The sequence below is a fragment of the Malaya genurostris genome, chromosome 3, assembly GCF_030247185.1.
Source record: "Malaya genurostris strain Urasoe2022 chromosome 3, Malgen_1.1, whole genome shotgun sequence".
Classification (NCBI taxonomy): Eukaryota; Metazoa; Arthropoda; class Insecta; order Diptera; family Culicidae; genus Malaya; species Malaya genurostris.
The window spans coordinates 88,205,825-88,228,181 of NC_080572.1; the positions used below are offsets into that span (position 1 = coordinate 88,205,825).

General features: G+C 36.5%; 1 protein-coding gene across 2 annotated transcripts; it reads left to right on the forward strand.

The window, feature by feature from the left end:
* The first annotated feature begins 218 nt into the window (after window positions 1–218).
* Window positions 219–21,218, forward strand: LOC131434851 (ADP-ribosylation factor 1). Of its 2 annotated transcripts, none has more exons than XM_058602055.1 (5): window positions 219–648; window positions 8,885–9,257; window positions 9,342–9,451; window positions 9,517–9,642; window positions 19,739–21,218. In XM_058602055.1, exons 2-5 carry the CDS (start codon window positions 9,110–9,112, stop codon window positions 19,901–19,903), a joined length of 549 nt encoding a protein of 182 aa, XP_058458038.1. In that variant the 5' UTR covers window positions 219–648; window positions 8,885–9,109; the 3' UTR covers window positions 19,904–21,218. The 2 variants fall into 2 exon arrangements, with proteins under 2 accessions (XP_058458038.1, XP_058458037.1); XM_058602054.1 differs by lacking the exon at window positions 219–648 and adding an exon at window positions 3,047–3,349.
* The last annotated feature ends 1,139 nt before the right edge of the window (window positions 21,219–22,357 follow it).

The window sequence follows — 22,357 nt, forward strand, 5'->3', positions numbered from 1 at the left end:
ACAGACACCTACCGTAAGTACAGTGACAAATAGGATTTCTTGAATGAGTAAAAGCAGAAATCGGCGGAACAATCATTCTTTCTTTTTCTGTTCAAGTGATGTTTATCAGTATAAGCAGCACAAATAAAATCAGTTTCGCCCGTTTTCGGTCACATCGTTACAAAGATTCGCCTGTTAAGCTGTCAACTATTTAGTACTGTTCTGTCTGTCCACTTGTCAATTTTCATTCGAATCATCGTCATCAGTGCTTATGGAAGTTATTTTTCCGTGAAATATACGTGTTTTCAGTATCTTTTTTATAAAAGTTGGTGTGATTTCGCTAGTAAAAATTATATTCATACAAACAATAGAGCAATCGGATTCATTGTTTTTTGGGCAGTGCTAGCTTTTTGTCGCGATCGGAAACGACACGTAAAATCGGAATAGGCGTTTCACGTCATTTTCCTTGCGGAGGAAGTGTGCGATGTGCTGTGTGGTGCCAAGTTAAAAACTGGGTGTGAAAAGTAAATGACGTTCTGTGTCAATGGAATAAACAGGAAAATAATTGACTGGTTTGCGTCGGAATATATTTGGGATGTTTTTACTATCAACTGAATCATAGAATTAACTGCGCTATCCGGCGTTTTGGCTTCCACTATTTGTCCATCTGTAAGTACCATTCTGCCCCAATAATCTCATTCGCGTGACAGTACATATTAGTACAATATGGAACAAATAGTCAGGTGTACATGAAAGATCAAATATAGAAACATCAACTTATCTGAATCTGTTGAATTTTTCTTTTTCTATTTCGATATATATTTTAATAGTTAAAAAAGTGTCTGTTGCTACTCAGAAATACCAGAAAAGTTTGTTGGCTGGCTGCGTACTTAACTTGTGTATTTAGTTCCTTTTTGTATAAATCACTGTAGGGTGAATGTGCCACAGTTCGGAACCCCCAGAAGTATAACAAAAGATCATTTCTCGGTTAACTTTTCAAAAGGGCGTATAAGCAAGTGACAGTTTCTCTTTGTTTACTTTCTCTTCTATTAATTACCAAGCGGTTTCCACGTTTATCACTCAACTCTTTGCATGAAATGATAGCCGAAACTTTCGACTTTCAAACAGAATAGTGATATCAAAGAAAATCTTTTTAATCACATCACAATAATCGAAAGAGAGAGTGCTCAAAGAGAAACTGTCACTTGCTTATACGCCCTTTTGAAAAATTAATCAAGATTTATGACCATTACTAGTTCAGTATTGAGTAATTTGTTTTGTTTATTACCGCCCCGTGACGTTATACAATTAAGTCGATCGATTTTATCGAATAAGCACTCTTACAAAAACCCGTTCGTTTCGAGCTTCGTAATGCGATATCTTGTTTCAATTTTGATGTAAAAACACATCTTTAATTCTGTCTTTTTCTCTATTTTCTCAGAGTTAATATAATAGACTTATTTCAACACATCTATCCCTTTTTTATATACAAATGTCAAAATTTTGGATAGCTCTCAGATTGCTAACTCAATGCAAAAGAAAAACAGTGCTCGAGTTTATAAACAAAAGAGATTCTTGCTAATGATTCAGTTCAGCAGAAGACACCGTAGAGTAAGTCGTATGAGTGAATAAAATGCCAGCTAAAAATCATCTTGGGAGGGATTTCAAGGTTATATTTGATTGCTTCCATTTGATAATTTACATCTTGAATCAACGGAACTTGATGACATGACATGACATTTCGATTGATTTTATTGAAATCACAGACCGGTTAAAGCATAGTGAGACCACAAACCGTTTGACAACACATAAACGTATTTGCGTATGTTCCATTGATGTAAATGTACCTAATTAAGATAAATTCAACCTGTTTTGAGAAGATTTTGCGAACGAGGTGATTACAAGCAAGAGGCCGCTGTTTCAGAATGATCTTTGTTGAACTCGGGCTGCGTCACCGAGGTTTGCCTTGCCCTCGTCATATTTATTCTTGCGCCCGACTAAAGGATGAATTTATAATTGTGCACTCATATGATTACACAATAATAATCAAATATGACTGCAGATTGGATATATTCCATAAAAAAAAACTCCCAAAATGAGTCAAATATGTATATACGTATTCAAACCTAAGATAATACCTGACAACTGGCTTCTTATTTTCTCTTCATTGTTCTTCTCATCACCTTAGTAATTCTAAAAAAAATCAACTAATGTCGATTACAGTGATGGTCGATTTATTTATGTAGATATGTTCAATTCAGAACCCAAGTCAAAATCGAAAATTGGTGTTTATCTGTATGAACGGTGATTTATCGGTTCTTTTAGGAGAATATGTTTATTGTGGTATAGAGTTCAAAAATCGGTATAGCAATAGATAAGTGTACCTAGCAACGTTGAGTCTGCGTAGAGCAGAGAGCTGATTTCGACGTAAACGTTTCAAAATGACACATAACTAATGAGCGTTTTTCTTCAATTGCATTATCTTCTGTAAATAACTTCTTAATTTTGAGGTTTACTTGCAAAATATTCATGGAAAATGAAAGACGATATTTCCATTCTAACTACTATATGTAACGAACATATGTATAATAACGCAGATATAATCGAAAGAGAAAGCAAACAAAGAGAATGTGTCAATTACTTTCAGGCCCTTTTGAAATGTTTACGTAGATTTCAAGTTTTTTTTATCTGAGTTTCAAAATATTTGCTTAAAGTGTTGATCGAATCATTTGTTTAAAGTGTTGATCGAATCATGCGCACGATTTATATGCTTCACCCTATATTGGCTAATATGATGACGCAACCATTTATTCTCGCCTTGTTTTTAAAATTGACAAAACGTCAAACCCGATCTTTAGTACAAGCCGTATGCAACGAGGCGAGAATACCTACAAGCAACTTTTTGAGGGAGGACGTGGCAGCAACTGTGCCGAGTGGGATAGCAGTACGCTCTTCATCTAACCACAAGCGAACAGAGGAGCACAGGTTGTGACCGTTCTTGGTCGCTGAGTGAAAAAAAATCACCGAACCAGCGAAAGTAGGAGTACTTTGTACGGCAAAAGAGCGAGATAAAAGGTCTCTAAGGAAAATTCGCCGCCATCTTGACGTGTTAGACCGTCGTTTCTTGCGTTCATTGCAACGAAAATCGGATATTTTGCGTAAATCGGCCGTTTTCCGTCCGGTTTGGATCCTTCGCGGCTAGTGCTGTATCCTGTCCTAGCGATTAGTAGTGTGGTAGGAAAGCCTGGACCGGAATTTTCACCACACGGCCACGATCAATCCTGTGTTGCGGCGTGTGACGTGAATGAATCAGCTAACCTTTTTGTCCAGCAGGAAAGTACGTTTTCTCCGGAGGAAGAAGAAAAACTGTGTAAGTGCTAGTGCAGTGGACGTCGGTTTATTACGGAGGCCCCATTGTATCTCACAAACAGATTTGTGTTACATTGTGGATATGACTGATTTGGCCGTATAGAAAATAGTTTAACGCGTAAGGAGTGACGATTGTGAAATGCAATTAAATCAAACTGGAAAATTTGGGACGTTACGATGTCACTATCAAGAATGATTAGCACTGACGACTGGCTTCACTAGCAGACAGAAAATTGTAAATTACACAGTTCAATACATGTGTACTGTTCCTGATTCATTACTTTCTCTCCATTGAACTCAGCTAAAGCAAGAACTTAGTCATCGTTCATATGAACGACAACGAATTTGATATATCTTCCAACGTTACTCAAAAATATCTCGGTTTGATGGCCTATGATAAATGATGAAAATTATCTATACAAGACCGATTTATTACCATACATTGGAAACGAAAAGCTTTCATTTTGTATATGTCCTGAGAAAAGTGAGTGAGATCCACTTTTGAGCATATGACTATTCCCGTCGTTAATCGAAAACCGGAAACCAGGTTAGACAGAATCGGTTTATTTAGTTGCCTACTGATAATGGCTATCAATTTGTGGAGTTTTGAGTCCAGTTTAGAAAAATTTGTGCGGTTTTTGTTTCGCCGGTTTAGGTAACGGTGTACAATATTTAATACACTTTACCCTATAACTCTGGAACCGGAAGTCGGATCCGGATGTAATTCAGGAATTCCGTATGAGACCATTCATTTGAGTATAAGTTTGTGGAAATCGGTCAAACTATCGCTGAGAAAAGTGAGAGATCCATTTTGGAATATATATTTATCAATATATTTTGTTTCGCCGGTTTAAGTGACGGTGTACAATATTTATCACTCTTTACCGTATAGATCCGGAACTGGGAGTCGTATCCGGATGAAATTTAGGAAATTTTGTATGGCACCGTGAGACCTTTCATTTGAATCTGAGTTTATAAAAATTGGATGAGCGATCTTTGAGAAAATCTTTTGCACGTTTCTAGTTCATTTTGTACATTTTACCTCATAACTTCCGAATCGGAAGTCGGATCCAGATGAAATTCAATAGCATTTTATGAGACTACAAAGCCTTCAATTAAAATCTTAGTTGAAGAAAATCGGTTTAGCGGCCTCTGCGAAAATCGAGTGCACTTTCTTCATTTTTTTTGCACATTTTACCCCGTTACTCCCGAACCGGAAGTTCGATCCGGGTAAAATTCATTAGCACCCTATGGGACCAAGAGACCTTTCATTGAGTTCTGAGTTCTAAGTTTGTGAAAATCGGTCCAGCCATCTCCGAAAAAATCGAGTGCACATTTTTGTTGCACACGCAGACATTTGCTCAGTTCGTCGAGCTGAGTCGAATGGTATATAGCATTCGGCCCTCCGGGCCTCGGTTAAAAAGTCGATTTCCACAGTGATTGCATAACCTTTCTAAATGAGAAAGGCAAAAACAGTGTCACGTTCAAATAAGTTCAGATAGGGTCTTGGATTCTAATTTTGTTATAATTCAAAGGTAAAACAATTCCATCGGTGTAATCGCTTAACGGTTGTTGTTTCTTGTTTATGTTAAAATGGTTTCTATTTTACATCTATAAAATTATTAATAGTTTTTCTCAGTTTGAACTAGTAAAGTAATTTTAAATAGTGGCCCTTATTGCCGGTCTCACTTTCACTTAATTTGACTTTACCTATTCCAAGTATCACGCAAATTGAAGTGATCACTGTAGTAAAAAAATATCATTTTTTTATTTGATGGTGTGTCAACTTGACAGGGCTGGGACCTATAGAGATCTGTCTTGCCCGTTAGGTTATGTGTTCGGTTATGTTATTATTTGCGATTATGATTATATTCGATTGTAAATGCTTTTACAGTGACTCCTGATGATAGTTTCGGGGCGTTTTGTTTTAGAATTGTTATTTATTTTACTTATGTTCAGAAATATTTTTAAATATTTCGGTTGTGCAACTTTTAAGTTTCACAATACTACCGTAAGTTTCGCAATACTACCGTGAAAATCACTGTAGAACAATTTTAAGTACATCTAAAACAATTATGCAGCAAATCATTAACTTGTTCATGTTTCACTAGCAGTTATAGAAGTTCTGCAAAAATTTTCTCATCGTAATGTAAAACGGGAGTAACTATAACAATTGTACAACTTATCAAAAATTTTCCAAACGGTTGTCATAATTGTATCGGACACAATATACGTCAAAATGGCTATAAATCTTTTATAGAAAAAAAATTAGCGAAATGATGCACTCCGCATTGCAAAAAATGATAAGCCGTATTGAGAACCTTGCAGTAAAAATATTTTTCTGCTGAGTCCAGTGTGTGGAGTTTTCTTCAGTTTGAAAAAAAACAATGGTACAAAATTCAGAACTTGCAAAAAAGTTGTGCAAGTTTTATCTGTTTGAAATGAACTTTGAAAACTTGCAAACATGAGAATATTATCATGAAAGTTACTGAAATACAGCACTACCTACGCAATAAAAATAAAAATCAATCAGATAATTTGTATTCGGTTTGAATAGACGCGAAAAAATGAGCAGACCTGACTTCACTTCTTAAAGATATTGAACGAAAATTTAAGCTCATCGAAGTTACACTCATAGTTATATAGTACCACTTGGGCAACTTGTTTTTGCCACTCCAGCACTTGGGCTTACCAAAATAAAACCTACAGTGCGTATCACAAAAGTTGGGCGCGCTAAGATGAATGATTGTTAAGTATTGTTGTTTAATTCAATCAAAAAACGTAGAGCATTTCTTTTCGAAATATTAACATGTAAATGTTTCCTGTTATTTAGATAATATAGATCATTACGTTGCGTGAACTATTTTCTATTCAACTCACTGTTACCATCGATGCCATATTGGAAAATATCCAGGAAAAATTCATTTCGAGATTTCTCAGGTTCAATAAAACATTAGTTTGATCAAAATCGTCTGAAAATTTTAGGAATGTTTGAATATACGCATTTTAAACACCATTCCGATGATCCTCATTAAAAATAATTGAATGTTATTATTTTGTTAAGAGATCAATTCTACAATATGTAGCATTATTATTTTTCATGTGCATATTATTTTACAAGATCCATGTTTGTGTTAAGCGCAGTTTTATTGAAAATCAAATGTGAAACTTATTCATCAGAAATAAAGTTTATGTTTTTATAAACGTCATTCCATTTCTTGTTTACATTACACAGTAGTTTTCACGAGGTTCACAATTGTTTTTTCACTGATTTTTTTACTGCCTATGTAATGGGATCGATGCATGAGTTTTTGTATCAGTTGCACAATCGTTGTGAATAAATATTCGTAACAACGGAGGAAGCTAAAGATAAGTTGCACAACACAGAAAAATTGCGCTTTTTTATATAATAAAATTTTTATTCTGGCCTTTTCACGTAAAAGCTTTACGTGGTCGATTGGCTTACTTTTTTGTTACCTAAAATTTTTTTTTGTTATTGGATCTCGTTGTCACCCTTTTTCTAGGGGGAGATGAGTTTCCATTTCTATCCAACGAGGATCGGGGGTCACTTCCTCCGCGGCTTATCTCATCATCCATTGCTTCATCGTCGGTGTTGTGTGTGATTTCCGTTTTCTTTTCGTTTTCCTTGTTGATCGTAGTCTTGGGCTCGTTGAGAGTTGCTGTAGATGCGCCTTGTTGTACATTGGTTGCAGTTGCTGGTTGGTTGGAGGGTAAGTTGTTAACTGCAGCTGGTGTACTTTGTTCTATAGGGGATACTGATGGTTTCGTTGAAGGGTTATTGGTGGCTGTCACAGATGTACTGGGGTTGCTTGGGGTTGGTGTGAAGGAAGCACGGTGTGATAGTCTCCTTGTCCAGTTTATCACATGGCTTACCGTAGTGAACAGCTTTTTGGCAATATTCACATGTGGCCATCTGATTGTCATAGGTAACAAGTGATTTGCACGGAATTCTTGTATCTTGATCGAAAGTCACATAAGAATGTATAGGCCTCTTCAAGCGCATGCGTAACAAACGTACACCGAATATAAGAATTATAAGAATCGGTGACGCTTGAAGGAAGATCATACACACGCACTTCTATAGCACTATCTTCCATATATACTGGAATGTTGTACTTAAGGTTCTCGTGCTCCACATAGTGCACATTGTTATTGTCTTTTGCGAATTGAATTGCACCCAACTCTTTATAAAACTGTATGTAAATAACATTATTCGTCTTATTGCATTGAAGTAAATGCACACGTTTAATGTCAAGATGCATTTGCTCCTTAAGCAAACCTTCAAGTTCTCGTATCGAAGGTCGAATTTCGCACTGCCTGAAGTCAACAACAATTGTATTCTTTCGTGTCGGCGGTAGCTTTTGTTCTTTTGGTTCACTCATTTCGAGGTCGTTATATTGTTTACTACACAATACTGTACTTGGTTTCTTCCGTCCCGAACGTAAGCGGTTTTGTTTTATCGACTGACTTGGATAAGATGTGAAAGCGAACTGTGAAATTGCACTTTTTCAATGACACAACAGTTACAGGGATTGTATTCTAAACTAACTTGATTAATTTGCCCAATCAATAGAAAAATACAGGACAGCAACCTAGCATGCTACTTGAGAAGGGTCAGTATATAACAAATAAATTCAATGACCGCATGAATCATGTAAATCCTTATTACTTCACGCTTTACTTTAACTAAGATTGATCGACAATTCTGAAGCAGGTCCAATACGACCTATCAAAATTGTTTTATATTAGGTAGGAAACTACAGCGAATCAAGTACCCGCAATTAGAGTGACAACACTAGCCCGTTTAACCCGTTTTACCAAAACTCTTTTCATAATTCGAATCTTAAGATGAAATTATTTCCGAAACCAAATGGGTTTTGTTCACAACAAAAAAGGAGCGCATCTGGTAGTTGAAAGTGAGCGAAATTCGTGTTACCGTATACACTTAAACTTATTTGAAAACTTTTGATGTAGCACACATTTTTGTTTTCTATATAATAATTCAGAGAAAATGGTCAGTCACTTTCAGCTTAGCAAATTTTTGTTCTATTAGTAATATTATGATACCTACTAATTGTAAAATACGTATCGAACTGAACAGATCAAATCGATTTCGTAATAACAGAATGAAATTTTAAATATTAGCGAGTAATTTCTAATTTCTTCTGCTATAATGACAGAGACGATGGTTTTGAGGGAGTAAGCGACATATCAGTATCACTTTCTATCACAGTCACGTAACGGGATGACAAACCGTTACCGTTACGTTACACGCTAGAAAGCATACAAGCAAATCATAAACGCAAAGGTTTGGTCCACATTACCAATATAAATTACTTAAAACTTGTGTTGCCTTGTACCTCAGCGGCTATTGCGGTTAGTTTTTTTTTAATAAGACCTTTACGGACCGTTATGTGTTTGTTCAGTTCAAGTACAAAATATCCTATCGTGTATAGAAAACAGAAGGATAGATGTAGGTGGAACCATTTCTAATCGATACCCATTCTTATTACAGATTCACCACTGAAAATCATTCTGTTCCAATAGAAAAATATCGTAGCGAAAAAAATCAACGCAATAGTATAAACAGCCCCATCGTACTTTTTCTTTCATCAAAAACAACGCAAGCACACCGGAAGCAGGATCTATTTGTTGATTTAGGTTAGGGTATTTCGCGTTCTTTTCTAAGAAGCGAACCTTTAAAGAAAACAGCGAACAACAAAAGGCACCACCAGCAACAATGGGGAACGTTTTCGCGAATCTGTTCAAAGGGTTGTTCGGCAAGAAGGAGATGAGAATACTGATGGTTGGATTGGATGCCGCTGGTAAAACCACAATCCTGTATAAACTAAAATTAGGAGAAATTGTTACAACGATTCCTACCATTGGTATGTAAACTGTAAAACAGGTTCCCATAGCTATTACACCGTTTACCGTTACCTTTTTCCGCTTTTTTTTTTGCTCTTTCGCAGGTTTCAATGTGGAGACTGTAGAATACAAAAATATTAGTTTTACAGTATGGGACGTGGGCGGTCAGGACAAGATTCGGCCACTGTGGAGGCATTACTTTCAGAACACACAAGTAAGAATCAATACTAATCTAATGAGTGACTAGGAGAACTGATAATGTACCTTTGTTTGTTTCAGGGACTTATCTTTGTCGTAGACAGTAACGACAGAGAGCGTATCGGCGAAGCCAGAGAAGAACTGATGCGAATGCTGGCAGAAGACGAGCTTAGAGATGCGGTTTTACTTATATTTGCAAACAAACAGGTGAGTCGATCGTTTGAATAGTCCAGTAAGAGCAGTCAATCCTCACGCTGAATTAAATAACACCCTGAATTATGGACGATATTAGAAAATTTCTGTAAAAATAAAAACAAATAGTGATAATAGTGTGATAATGCTTGCCAAAACTGAAGCAAACAAAGATATTGTATCCGATTCTGTCACAATTGGTTGATTGAAAGTTTAGTAATACGCAAAAAAAAACTAATTAGACAACAGTGACCCTATGTAGTCCAAACAGTGTTACCAAAATAGTATAAACAATAATAGGTCTAAGACAAATATATTACCGGTTTGATAGAAAGGAGGTTTAGCATAATGGCCGTTTGACAGAAGGCTATTAGATATGATTTATATGTAGTCATCTAGTAGTCATCTGACATATGCAAACCATTAGTTAGAATGACATCTGCTGTCTCTATTGGACTTTTAGGTGCTTCGAATTTTCGCGTCGCTATAACAGCAGTATTGCTCAGATATTGTATTCGATTAATCATAATTCATTGAATGAAAGTCGAGTAATCAGTAATATAACAAGGCGACTCTGCTGATGAGATGACTATTGGAATAATAGCCCTATAATACACCGGTTTAAGCGCTATTCACACTAGGCAGTGACGTATCCGGAACGGGACTGGTCCGGATCCCGTCCGGGTTTCGCTTCAAATTTGTTCAATGCAGCTCCATGTGAATATTCTCACTAGACCGTGTCTGTATCGACACACGTCCGAAGCACGGCCAAAGCATGCGTTGACTCAAAGTTACTATTGGCAGGTATTTGAATTGTTGCATGCTTTTCATCCAAGGCTCCAAGACACAGCGGGAAATTCCACAAACATCGTTAGCAATCTTCTTCCACATATCTTCTGTTGGTTTCGGCATTGCATCGTCGAATAATTTATCGGTAATCACACGAAATATTTCGTGAACAATCTGGTAGACAGTCCCAAGTCTGTAACTAAATGCTATGGTTTTTTTCCGTGTCTCCTGTTGCTAAATATCGGAAATCATTAGACAAACACAAACTATAAGCCATATCAATGATCGTTATACAATTTTTGGTTGGAGTTTTCTTGACATTTACAGAGAAATCTTGTTAATAAATCAATGAAAATATCTTAAACAAACTGCCAGCCTCTCTTGGGGAGTCACTGCTAATCGGAATGTAGTGTAATACTTTTTAAGACATGGATGAATTTTACTCAACAGCGAGATCAAACAGGCTTCTGACAATCGGAAATATTCCTCGATCTCGTCATTCACAAGCTGCTTATACAAGGAAGTGAATTCACCCTCAATTGCTCTTTTTCGCCAAAGTTCGTGCATCCAAATCTTCTTTCTTTTTTTTTTGTTTTTAAACTGCTGAAATGACGGAAATATCATTTAGAGCAATTGCAATTACGGCTTATTCTTCGTTGGAAAAATGTGCCATTTTCGTGAGGAACAGAAAAACATCAAATGCAAATAAACTGACTAATAGCAACGGCAGCGACACGTAACAATCGAAAGAAAAAGTAAACAAAGAGAATCTTTCATTGTTACTTAGGCCGAAATGAACATTTTATACAGATTTTATTAGGTGTACAACTTTGCTTCCGCCGTTTTTTTTTCAAAAATTTAAAGCTTTATTGCGAAAAAGTGCTTACAGATGTATTATTCAAAGTATTGTCCGTCGCTAGCGACCACTTTCTCCCATCTTTCCGGAAATTTTCGGATCCCGGCTCGAAAAAAAGGAGTCCTTTTTTGACGCTATTCATAAAGCAATCCATTTTCCAACTCTTCGAAGGATTGAAAATGTTGATCTGCCAGGCCGTGTGCCATCGAACGGAATAGGTAGAAGTCAGAAGGGGCGACAATGTTCATTTCGACCTAAGTAACAATGAGAGATTCTCTTTGTTTACTTTCTCTTTCGATTATTGCGAAATATTCCTGCTTATTTTGGTATTTTTTGCAGTGTGGATACGAAGATGAGAGCTTTAGTTATTATTACTAGTAAATAATTGGAGATAAGAATTGCTAAGAGTACCGTAATAATCGAAAGAAAAAGTAAACAAAGAGAATCTTTCATTGTTACTTAGGCCGAAATGAACATTTTATACAGATTTTATTAGGTGTACAACTTTGCTTCCGCCGTTTTTTTTTTTTCAAAAATTTAAAGCTTTATTGCGAAAAAGTGCTTACAGATGTATTATTCAAAGTATTGTCCGTCGCTAGCGACCACTTTCTCCCATCTTTCCGGAAATTTTCGGATCCTGGCTCGAAAAAAAGGAGTCCTTTTTTGACGCTATTCATAAAGCAATCCATTTTTCCAACTCTTCGAAGGATTGAAAATGTTGATCTGCCAGGCCGTGTGCCATCGAACGGAATAGGTAGAAGTCAGAAGGGGCGACAATGTTCATTTCGACCTAAGTAACAATGAGAGATTCTCTTTGTTTACTTTCTCTTTCGATTATTGCGAAATATTCCTGCTTATTTTGGTATTTTTTGCAGTGTGGATACGAAGATGAGAGCTTTAGTTATTATTACCAGTAAATAATTGGAGATAAGAATTGCTAAGAGTACCGTAATAATCGAAAGAAAAAGTAAACAAAGAGAATCTTTCATTGTTACTTAGGCCGAAATGAACATTTTATACAGATTTTATTAGGTGTACAACTTTGCTTCCGCCGTTTTTTTTTCAAAAATTTTAAGTTTTATTGCGAAAAAGTGCTTACAGATGTATTATTCAAAGTATTGTCCGTCGCTAGCGACCACTTTCTCCCATCTTTCCGGAAATTTTCGGATCCCGGCTCGAAAAAAAGGAGTCCTTTTTTGACGCTATTCATAAAGCAATCCATTTTCCAACTCTTCGAAGGATTGAAAATGTTGATCTGCCAGGCCGTGTGCCATCGAACGGAATAGGTAGAAGTCAGAAGGGGCGACAATGTTCATTTCGACCTAAGTAACAATGAGAGATTCTCTTTGTTTACTTTCTCTTTCGATTATTGCGAAATATTCCTGCTTATTTTGGTATTTTTTGCAGTGTGGATACGAAGATGAGAGCTTTAGTTATTATTACTAGTAAATAATTGGAGATAAGAATTGCTAAGAGTACCGTAATAATCGAAAGAAAAAGTAAACAAAGAGAATCTTTCATTGTTACTTAGGCCGAAATGAACATTTTATACAGATTTTATTAGGTGTACAACTTTGCTTCCGCCGTTTTTTTTTTTCAAAAATTTAAAGCTTTATTGCGAAAAATTGCTTACAGATGTATTATTCAAAGTATTGTCCGTCGCTAGCGACCACTTTCTCCCATCTTTCCGGAAATTTTCGGATCCCGGCTCGAAAAAAAGGAGTCCTTTTTTGACGCTATTCATAAAGCAATCCATTTTCCAACTCTTCGAAGGATTGAAAATGTTGATCTGCCAGGCCGTGTGCATTCGAACGGAATAGGTAGAAGTTAGAAGGGGCGACATCTGGGGAATACGGCGGGTGGGGCAAGACTTCCCATTTCAGCGTTTCCAGGTACTTTTGACCACTTTTGCGACGTAAGGCCGAGCATTGTCATGTTAGAGGATGACTTTGCCATGTCGCTCTTGATATTGTGGCCGCTTTTCTTTTAGCGCGCGACTAAGGCGCATCAGTTGCGTTCGGTAGCGATCTCCTGTGATGGTTTCACCCGGTTTTAAGAGTTCGTAGTAAATTGTTATTCATCTTTGAAGGTTTTTTCTCTTACACCATCATGTTTGTCTTCGACATCGAAATCACCATTTTTAAAACGTTGTAACCACTCCCGACACGTTCTTTTTCTCAGAGCAGCATCACCGTAAGTTTCTGAAAGCATTCGATGTCCTTCAGTTGCATTTTTTTTCGAATTGAAACAGAAAAGTAAAACTTCCCGCAAATGGCGAGAATTGGGCACATAAACAGACATTTTCGAGTGTGAATAATACGAAAACAAGAACAGCTGTCACTGGAACGGCGATGACAATTCGTTAGGCACTGTACACACTCACTTTAAAGGCATTATCATCTATGTATTTTATCCAGCCTCAGCCGGTACAGCCACCTATCGGAACCTGATACAAATAAATCCCGGCACATTGCGGTTGTCGTATGTTCGAGCCCCGACCTGGAAGGATTCGTAGTGTCAGTAGCATCGCAGCACCAGCCATGCAATGGTTCTGTACACTCTGAATCGGCTGCGAAGTCTGTTGAAACAGAAGGGAAACAAATTCCACTACAGGAATGTAATACCAAGGCTTTGCCTACTCCGGTATAGGACAGCAAAGACTGCCTTGATTATACTCAAATTGCAGCGAGTCTAGTCGGTGCTGCATTACACCAGTGTAGAGCTAACAAAAAAAAGAACGACATTAGTGTTATTCTAGTTGAGTGTTTCTCTTTTCTCATACCAGCATAACATCAATTAAGTATTTTTAATATATGCGCGCTGGCATATCTTATCAGTGTTTTGATTAGTTTCATGTGATTTAATACAATTCGAATCAAAAGAGGACGTCGCTACTGATAGTATGATAGATGATGAATATTATCATTTCTAATATCTTTATAGGGTCGTGAATGCTTTGATGCTCGAGGAATGATGAAAAGTTTCATTTATTTTTCATTAAATTGAATTGTATATCGAAACTGTAACGTATAATTAGTTCCGTCAATTAAAAACCCTGAAGAAATATTTACTGGTGATCTATGGAAATTCTTACAGGACGCGCACCTACAGAAATCACCTCTTTCTAGTTGCGGGCGTTTGCCCGGATTACCAATCAAATCAAATCAAATCAAAGCCCGGATTATCAATCAAAATCCTAGTCTAAAACTCTTCCGTTTTCAAACTGCTCGAGAAAAATTATTTTAGTTTCAGCTTACTTCCGCTGACACATTTGATTAGCAACAAACACATTCCTATATGGATTTCCTCTTGCAGAAATTATTGCGATATAAAGATTTACGTAAACCCGCAAAAAATAAACCTTTAATTTAACACGCGAAAGGCAATGAGTATGGAATGTTGTAAAACTATTTATTTTTCCGACAAACTGCTTTTGTAACAGAAAATATTTAGTTTTGTTTATTTTGTGTAGCGCAATCTAATACGAATGCATTGAAGCAGTGTTGCTAACTTTTTATTAGAGAATTATATTCTAGATTATTAGGGAATTAAAATCTACATTCATTTTTATTAGGGAAATAAAATCTAAATTCATAATTCTCGGGTAATTTTTCAAAAGGGCGTATAAGCAAGTGACAGTTTTTCTTTAATCACTCTCTCTTTCGATTATCGAGGGGCTGGGGTCCACTAGGAGATTGATAGTACCTATTAGCTCTCTCCGGACTGTACCAGCCTAGATGCCGTGTGGAATCCGGCGGAAAAAAATTGAATGAAGAATAGATCCACTGGGTTCCTGCTTCCATGTCGTAAAAGGCGACAATTGCAGGAGTTTCTTTTTCCTTTCAGTTATCAGATATTTTCAATGTTTTAATTCTGATTACTCTATTTTACTAAATCATCTCTTTATTCAACCTATCAATTTCCGTCTAGCTTCGGAGAAAAGTTTTATTAGGAATGATTTCTTCTTCCATGTTATTGATTGTCTTTCAGGATTATAAAATGAATGATAAAATTCAACCATTGCGCAAATCCGTTTATATTACAAAGTTAATAACAGAGATAACATGTATCGGTATTTTGAATACATAGTAAAAAACACTTGATATTAATATTTCAAACAGTAAATTAATATTTTTCTCGGTAGCCGGCTGCCCAGATCAACTAATATAACCAATTAATAATTTTAATAAATAATTAAAATAATAAAGCGGAAATAATAAAGAATCAAGACGCGTGTGAAATCCTTTGTTTGGTGATTTAAAATGATTTTATAATAACTGTTTAGAATATTTCAATGTAATGAATCAACTTTTTTGTTTAAATCCTATTCGCTCGTTTATTTTGTATCACGTAGTTTCATTTATAAAAACGTACTTAATCCACCTAGCAGTGAGATGATACCTTTTTTTATCAATCCACATGTGTTTTTTTTGCATGACTAAAAAAAACACGAAAGGTAGATGCATAAACGAGTGACTGCATACTCGACAGCCGGCTGTCCGGAGTTTTGTCAATTTCGGAGATTGACTGTTTCGTGCATTATATTGCCAGCACAAAGTAACACATAAAACGATAATACTTTAAAACATTCTTGGTAGCCGGCTACCCAGAGCAATAAACACATGACTCTGTCAGCTTGGAGCGAAATCAATCTTCAGTTCAGCAACGCCATCGCACGGCATCACATTCAACATATCATGTCAATTGTATGGGTGCGCAGCCCTGCTAGTTTGGTGCGCACGAATTTAACATTTCTCTCCTCTACTTCTATGTATGAGATTCGATGCGGACTCACCTGAGGGTGACATGCTCGCAAAAAAGGATGTTGCCCATGATTTGTTCGGGAAATGTGAGAGCTGGATATCTTGTTAATATGATGTCTTTGGTAGTATTCAATATTGACCGTTTCACTCTTTTCAAGGTATTCAATGAACAAATTGTCATTCGACACCCAAGATACAAAGGCCCATAACTTTACCTTTCGATGTTTGGATCTTCAGACACTTTTATCCACTGATTTTTGAGGTTTTGAACAATCGAAATATTACAAGGTTATTTATAATTGATTAAATTATTACTGTTGTATACAATCAAAGTGATATGAAGCACAATGACATTGAAATTAATCAATTCTATGGTTCACATATGAATTCAAATTTATAATGAAATTAAAAAAAAACTCGCCCTAACTAAGGGGTTTGTAGGGTCTTAACACTTTTGAAAAATCATTTATTATCTCTTTGTATTTTGTTATAGTTTTGTTTGAAACGAGCAAATGACTTGTCAATTACAATGTAAAGCTACCGAAACTGCCAACAGTCATTTCGGATTAAATGTTTTGAATTATTGCCAACATTACGGATGAGATGTCATCATTCTGATTATAGGCATTCGGAGTAAAACATTTGTAGAATATTTTGTAAAATTTTAAATCCTATCAGAATTTGAGAGTATTTACAAAATTCGACATTAATTATTATAGAGTGAAACAACCTTAAAACGTCGATAAAACAAAGTGAACTGTAGAACTGTTTAATAGAGTATCTACTCAATAAAAATGCGTCTAGTTAAACTGGAGTACAAACTAATAATGACTTTATTATCTCAGACCTCACTTCGTTTCTGACATGAGTTTCACTTTTCTCTCTCGCGAGTCAAACTCTCTCTTGAGAACTAGTATAACATAACATAGAGCAGCTTAGAAAAGACAGAATTAGTGACTTTGTGAAAGTGTAATAACGTGATAGTGAAATAGTGGAATTATTTATTACATAAATAGTGCAACTATTGAATATATTCCGCTAACAGCTCCAAGTAAAATAGTCAATACAATGCAATTTAGACCAATCATTTCCTAACAAATTAAAAGTAATTCTCAAGAGTCTTGATTTGAGCAAGAACTTCCTGTATGTTAAAAAAATTGATTATGTTTTCATTCTCCTTTTTGGAGTTTGTGTTTTTACAGTAATATTTTACAGTCTGTGAAAAAAAATCACCCAATTCCATTATTATTATACATTATTGTTTGCAACATTCTAAGCCACCGCATGGCGATGAAACCATAAATTATTTAGTTAATAATAACGGGCCCTCCAATACTGGTTTCGCGCGTGGATATTATTTCCACTTTCTTTGATTAGTTTACGCTAAGTTCGGATGGGACTGATACTCGTTCTCACCAGTTATAAATTGATGCTATCAATTTAATTGACACCGGAAATTCTTCAGCTCGTCTATATAACCGACTAGGGAAAGAAGTTGTTGATTGTTATTATACATTGAATGATAGAAACCAGAGAATCCAGTATTAGCCAGCTCGTGTTTTGGTGACGCATTGATAGTGGGAACCGACCCGCATCGAAATGTTTACTGTTTATAGTTTTAGACCGCGTGTTACCACTTTTGTGCGAAATTACTCGCGTCAGTTCAATATAGAATTGTCACATACAAATTCCATGAATTTGTTTACTTGGTGCTTTTGCTGTGTTATATCCAGTCATCGCTCAACTATTCATTGTTGTTCATAACTTGGCATATCATCAATCAAACGAAATTCGCTTATGTACTTCAGTGAAACATGTATGATGTATGTATGTATGTATGTACATGAAATTTCGGTCGTCGGATTTTTTTTAGTTGATGCCAGACGCCTTAAAAATGTATGGAACGTCGAGATCTGGTATTATTTGAAAAAAAATTGGAAAAAATCGGTCAAAAAATGGTTAATTTTTTCAAGCCCTAAAGTCGATTATTTTCTAAAACCGTTTTTTTTTCGAGATGACACGACATTTCATGGTTTCGTGCATTTCTACATCTAGTTTCTGGATATCGGAAAATTTTTACCGCCGTGCGGATCCTCTTTCTATGGTCCGATTTGGTTCAAATTTAGCAGGGACTTTTTTTGAGATGCAAAAGCTTTCGGGCACTACCGGTTTGTGAAATTCAATGGTCTCCAGGTTTGCCTCATAATGGAAATTTAAAGCCTGAAGACAGAAAAAATTAAAACTGGGGATGAATTAAGATTGTGGTTTCTGAAGAGGAGAAAAAAAACTTGTTTTAATCCACCTAGTGGTGTAATGATGCCTTTCTCATATCAATTTTACTGTCATATATAATACTGTGGTATTCTTCAAAATAATTTTCTTCGATTCTTAAAAGAGTTATCCGAAATCGGTTTGTTTGACGGTCTACTGATAAAAACTATCAATTGGAAAAGATTTGAGGTCGATTTAGATTTTTTTACGGTTTTTCGCCATTTTCAGTGATGGTATAAAATTTTTAACACACTACTTCACCCTATATTTCCGGATCCGGATGAAATTCAGGTACTACGTATGGGACTGCAGGACCTTTCATTTGAACCTAAGTTTGTGAAAATCGGTCGCGCCATCTATGAGAAAAGTTGAAACACATATTTTAATTTTTTTTTGCATATTTTTGCAATTTTTTTCCTGTAACTCCGGAACAAGAAGTCGGATCCAAATAATTTTCAGGATTTTTTTATGGGACAACAAGACCTTTCATTTGAATCTAAGTTTGTGAAAATCGGTTCAGTCATCTCCGAAAAAAGTTGGTCACTTATTTTCACAATTTTTTGCACATTTTAACCCATAATTCCGGAACGGGAAGTCGGATCCAAATAATATTCAGGAATTTTGTATGGGACCACAAGACCTTTCATTTGAGTCTAAGTTTGTGAAAATCGGCGCAGCCAACTCCGAGAAAAGTTAGTGCAAAAAATGTTACATGAATCACTTGCTGATGAGCACGGCAAGCTTCTCTACGGTATTGACGAATCGCGCAGAATGCCAGTCGGTTCTTGTTTTGTGAAGGGGCTTTTTTGAAAATATGATAACACACATATTCAAGTGTGGAATTCCTTTGCAAAACTTTTGTATACGCATCTGCCGTCTTTGTTAGGAAAAGCCATACTCATGACTTTAAAAGCAACTTTAGATATTACTCGATATTAATTGAAATTTCTACCATCATTTAATTTAATTTTATCTAGTCTAATCGCATCGATGCGTAGAACTATTTCCAAGCAGTAGGTGTAGGTATGACATCAAAAATCTGTTTAAAATGGGTTAAGCTATAAATGTTCAAAACCTGACCATTGTTTGTACGGTTTTATTTTTTTTTTGGATTCGCATTCCTATACAAAAAACAAAGTCCTGCATCGAAAGAACCTACGAGTTGTATTATCCAATCCTATGTTGATGCGTTGAATTTTGCCACTTGACTTCGTTCCAACTATTTTTGCGTAGAATCGGGACGTCATCAGTTTGGTATATTATTATTAGCTCTATTAAACAGACATCTTAATTAAAAAAAATCTATGCAATCACAATAAGTGACTTTTCCAAATGTCATTCTATCGGTGACATTGTATTGATATTATATAACGTCACCCTGACAACAAACAGCTTCAAACTCCCCTAATCACGATTGTCTTTCACTTTCCAGGATCTACCAAATGCAATGAATGCCGCGGAGATCACCGACAAGCTGGGCCTGCATTCGCTGAGAAATCGCAACTGGTACATTCAGGCAACCTGCGCAACCAGCGGAGACGGTCTGTACGAGGGTCTCGACTGGCTGTCCAACCAGCTGAAGAATGCTAATCGTTAAGGAAGGGAACTGAAGCAAAAAAGAGCAGCCTCGACAGACGCGCAGTACAGGACGCGAACTAGCAATGCGAGCGAGCGAGATCGAGATAAATATTAAGCAAGAGCGTAAGAGAATAAGAAAAGCTCCGAAAAAGATGCTGTTGAGATAGGGAAAACCAACAAATAATGTAGCAAAAAAAAAATTAACAAAAAACTCAGAAAACCAACTCCCTCTTAAAGAAAATAAGGAAAAACATTAAAATGCAGAAGCCAGCCAGGTGATGTGTGTGTGAATGATTATATAAAAATGAAAGAAATAATATAAAGTAATATAATGATAAAATAAAGGAAAACACACTGAAAAAAAAGAAACAAAAATGATGCTGACGCGTATTGAAAAAAATTAGCATGTGAGAATAAAACATAAGCTAAGCTGTGCAAGTGAGCTGAAATAAACCTTGGCAAAGGAGTAAGTGAAAAACAAACGATCAACATGTGCTTATTATTGATTGTACTACGCAAACAGCTGTGTCCTGAAGCTTTTTCGCTGTCGCAGTACGAAGAAAAATGGCATTATCAGTCCTGTTAAATTTTTATGCATCTTTCGTGAGGAACAATTTTTGATATCATTCTGCCAAAACTCGGCTTGTACCGGCGGTGTTCCGCTTTCTATCCGTTGGTAATGCGCAAGTAAGGCTGCCTCTTTTAGATACAATTATTTTTTTTTTCATTGTGCAAAGGGACTCGTTTATGTTTCACCTGTTCGAGGGTATATAAAAAATAACTAAAATAGATTTTATTTATTATTGCTCCTTCCTTTATTAGTACACGATTGATGACTAGAATACAGTTATTGAGAAGTAAAGAAACATTCGCATACGGATAAGAACACTAGAAGATGAAAAAAGATTTTGTTTGCTTAAATTTCGTGAAACGGATACGTCTAGGATGGCTTTTCAGGAAGGGCTATTTGATAAGGATTCCACTTTTGAAATTAAAACACAAGTACACAATTCACGTGCAAGTGCAACAAAAGAAAATACGGAAGAGACTGCAAAAATCACTGTCATAATTCGTGAGAAAGGTGAAGAAATATGCAAGGAATTCTGACTGTGACATATGCATCAACTGAAACAGCTAATGACAGAAACTGAAACCAATAAAAGACGCTACCACATTGAAAAGAGTCACTGTAAACAGCATCAACAGGTGAAACAAAGAATATCCGGGAATGACATCCGAAAACGTTCATTCAAAATCAGTTTAAGGAGAAAATTACAGCTACAAGTGTAACAGTTACGTTTAATTAAGATGAATAAAACACTATATATAGACGATGTGTTCGAATATGAATCAAGGAACAAAAAAAACTCCTCTGTATTGTCTAGTGCAGGTATTTCCGATGTGGTCGGAATGTACAATGGAAGAAGTGTTGATTACCCCCACCGTTAACAGTTTAAGAAGACGTTTATCGTTCTCCAGGAGCTCTGTACTCCCGCTGCGCGCGCACCTACTTCGATTGCGCATACCCAGTGAGTTCAAGGTCTTTCCTGCTGTCGACGACCTCTCCCAGCTGAGCATTACGTAGACCATTCTCTCTTCCGACATTCTTGCTACATGTCTAGCCCACTATAGTCTGTCGTATTTTATAAGTCTTCCAATGTCCTCATGTATGTATAATTGGTACAGCTCAAGATTCATGTTTCTGCGCCATTCTCCACTCACTTCTGTACCGCCGAGTATTGAGCGTAGAATTTTTCTCTCAATGACGCCGAGTACTATCAGCTTCTTTCTTGAAGGGCACAAAAGCCTCTTCCACACCTCACGATGGTTCCGTTCCTCTGCACGCTGGTTTTTCGAATCGCACCTTCGAGTGCTGTATTGAACAACAAATTTGAGAGTGCGTCGCCCTGCTTCAATCCATCTAACACCACGAAAGCATAGCAGCTATATTGACGCTTGATTTCGATTCATCGAGCATCGCACGAATCAGTATAATTAGCTTTGTCGAAAAGCCATGTTCTAACATGATGTGACACAATTAGTTTCGTTTCACTGCGTCGTACGCTGATTTGAAATCTACAAGCAGATGATGAGTCCGCAAGTTGTATTCCCGAAACTTATCGAGAATTTGTCTCAAGGTGAACATCGTTCGTCGTTGAACGTCCTTCTTGAAAACCGCAAAACAGTCGACAAGCGATTCTTCCAACGGACACTGAAAAGAACTCTAGAATGTATTTTGTAGGCATTATTGAGGAGTGTTACGCCTCGATAGTTTTTACAATCAAGTCAGTGACCCTTTTTGAAGATACGGCATATGAGACCATCCAGCCTGCCCGAATGCATTTCCTCTCCTTCCCAGATCATTCCGATCACTTGAAGGAGTGCGTAGTACAGCCGCTCGCTTTCAACTTTAAGGAGTTCGGCCGAGAACCCGTCCTTTTCAACGTTTCAGCCTTTCCATTTTTAAGCTGTA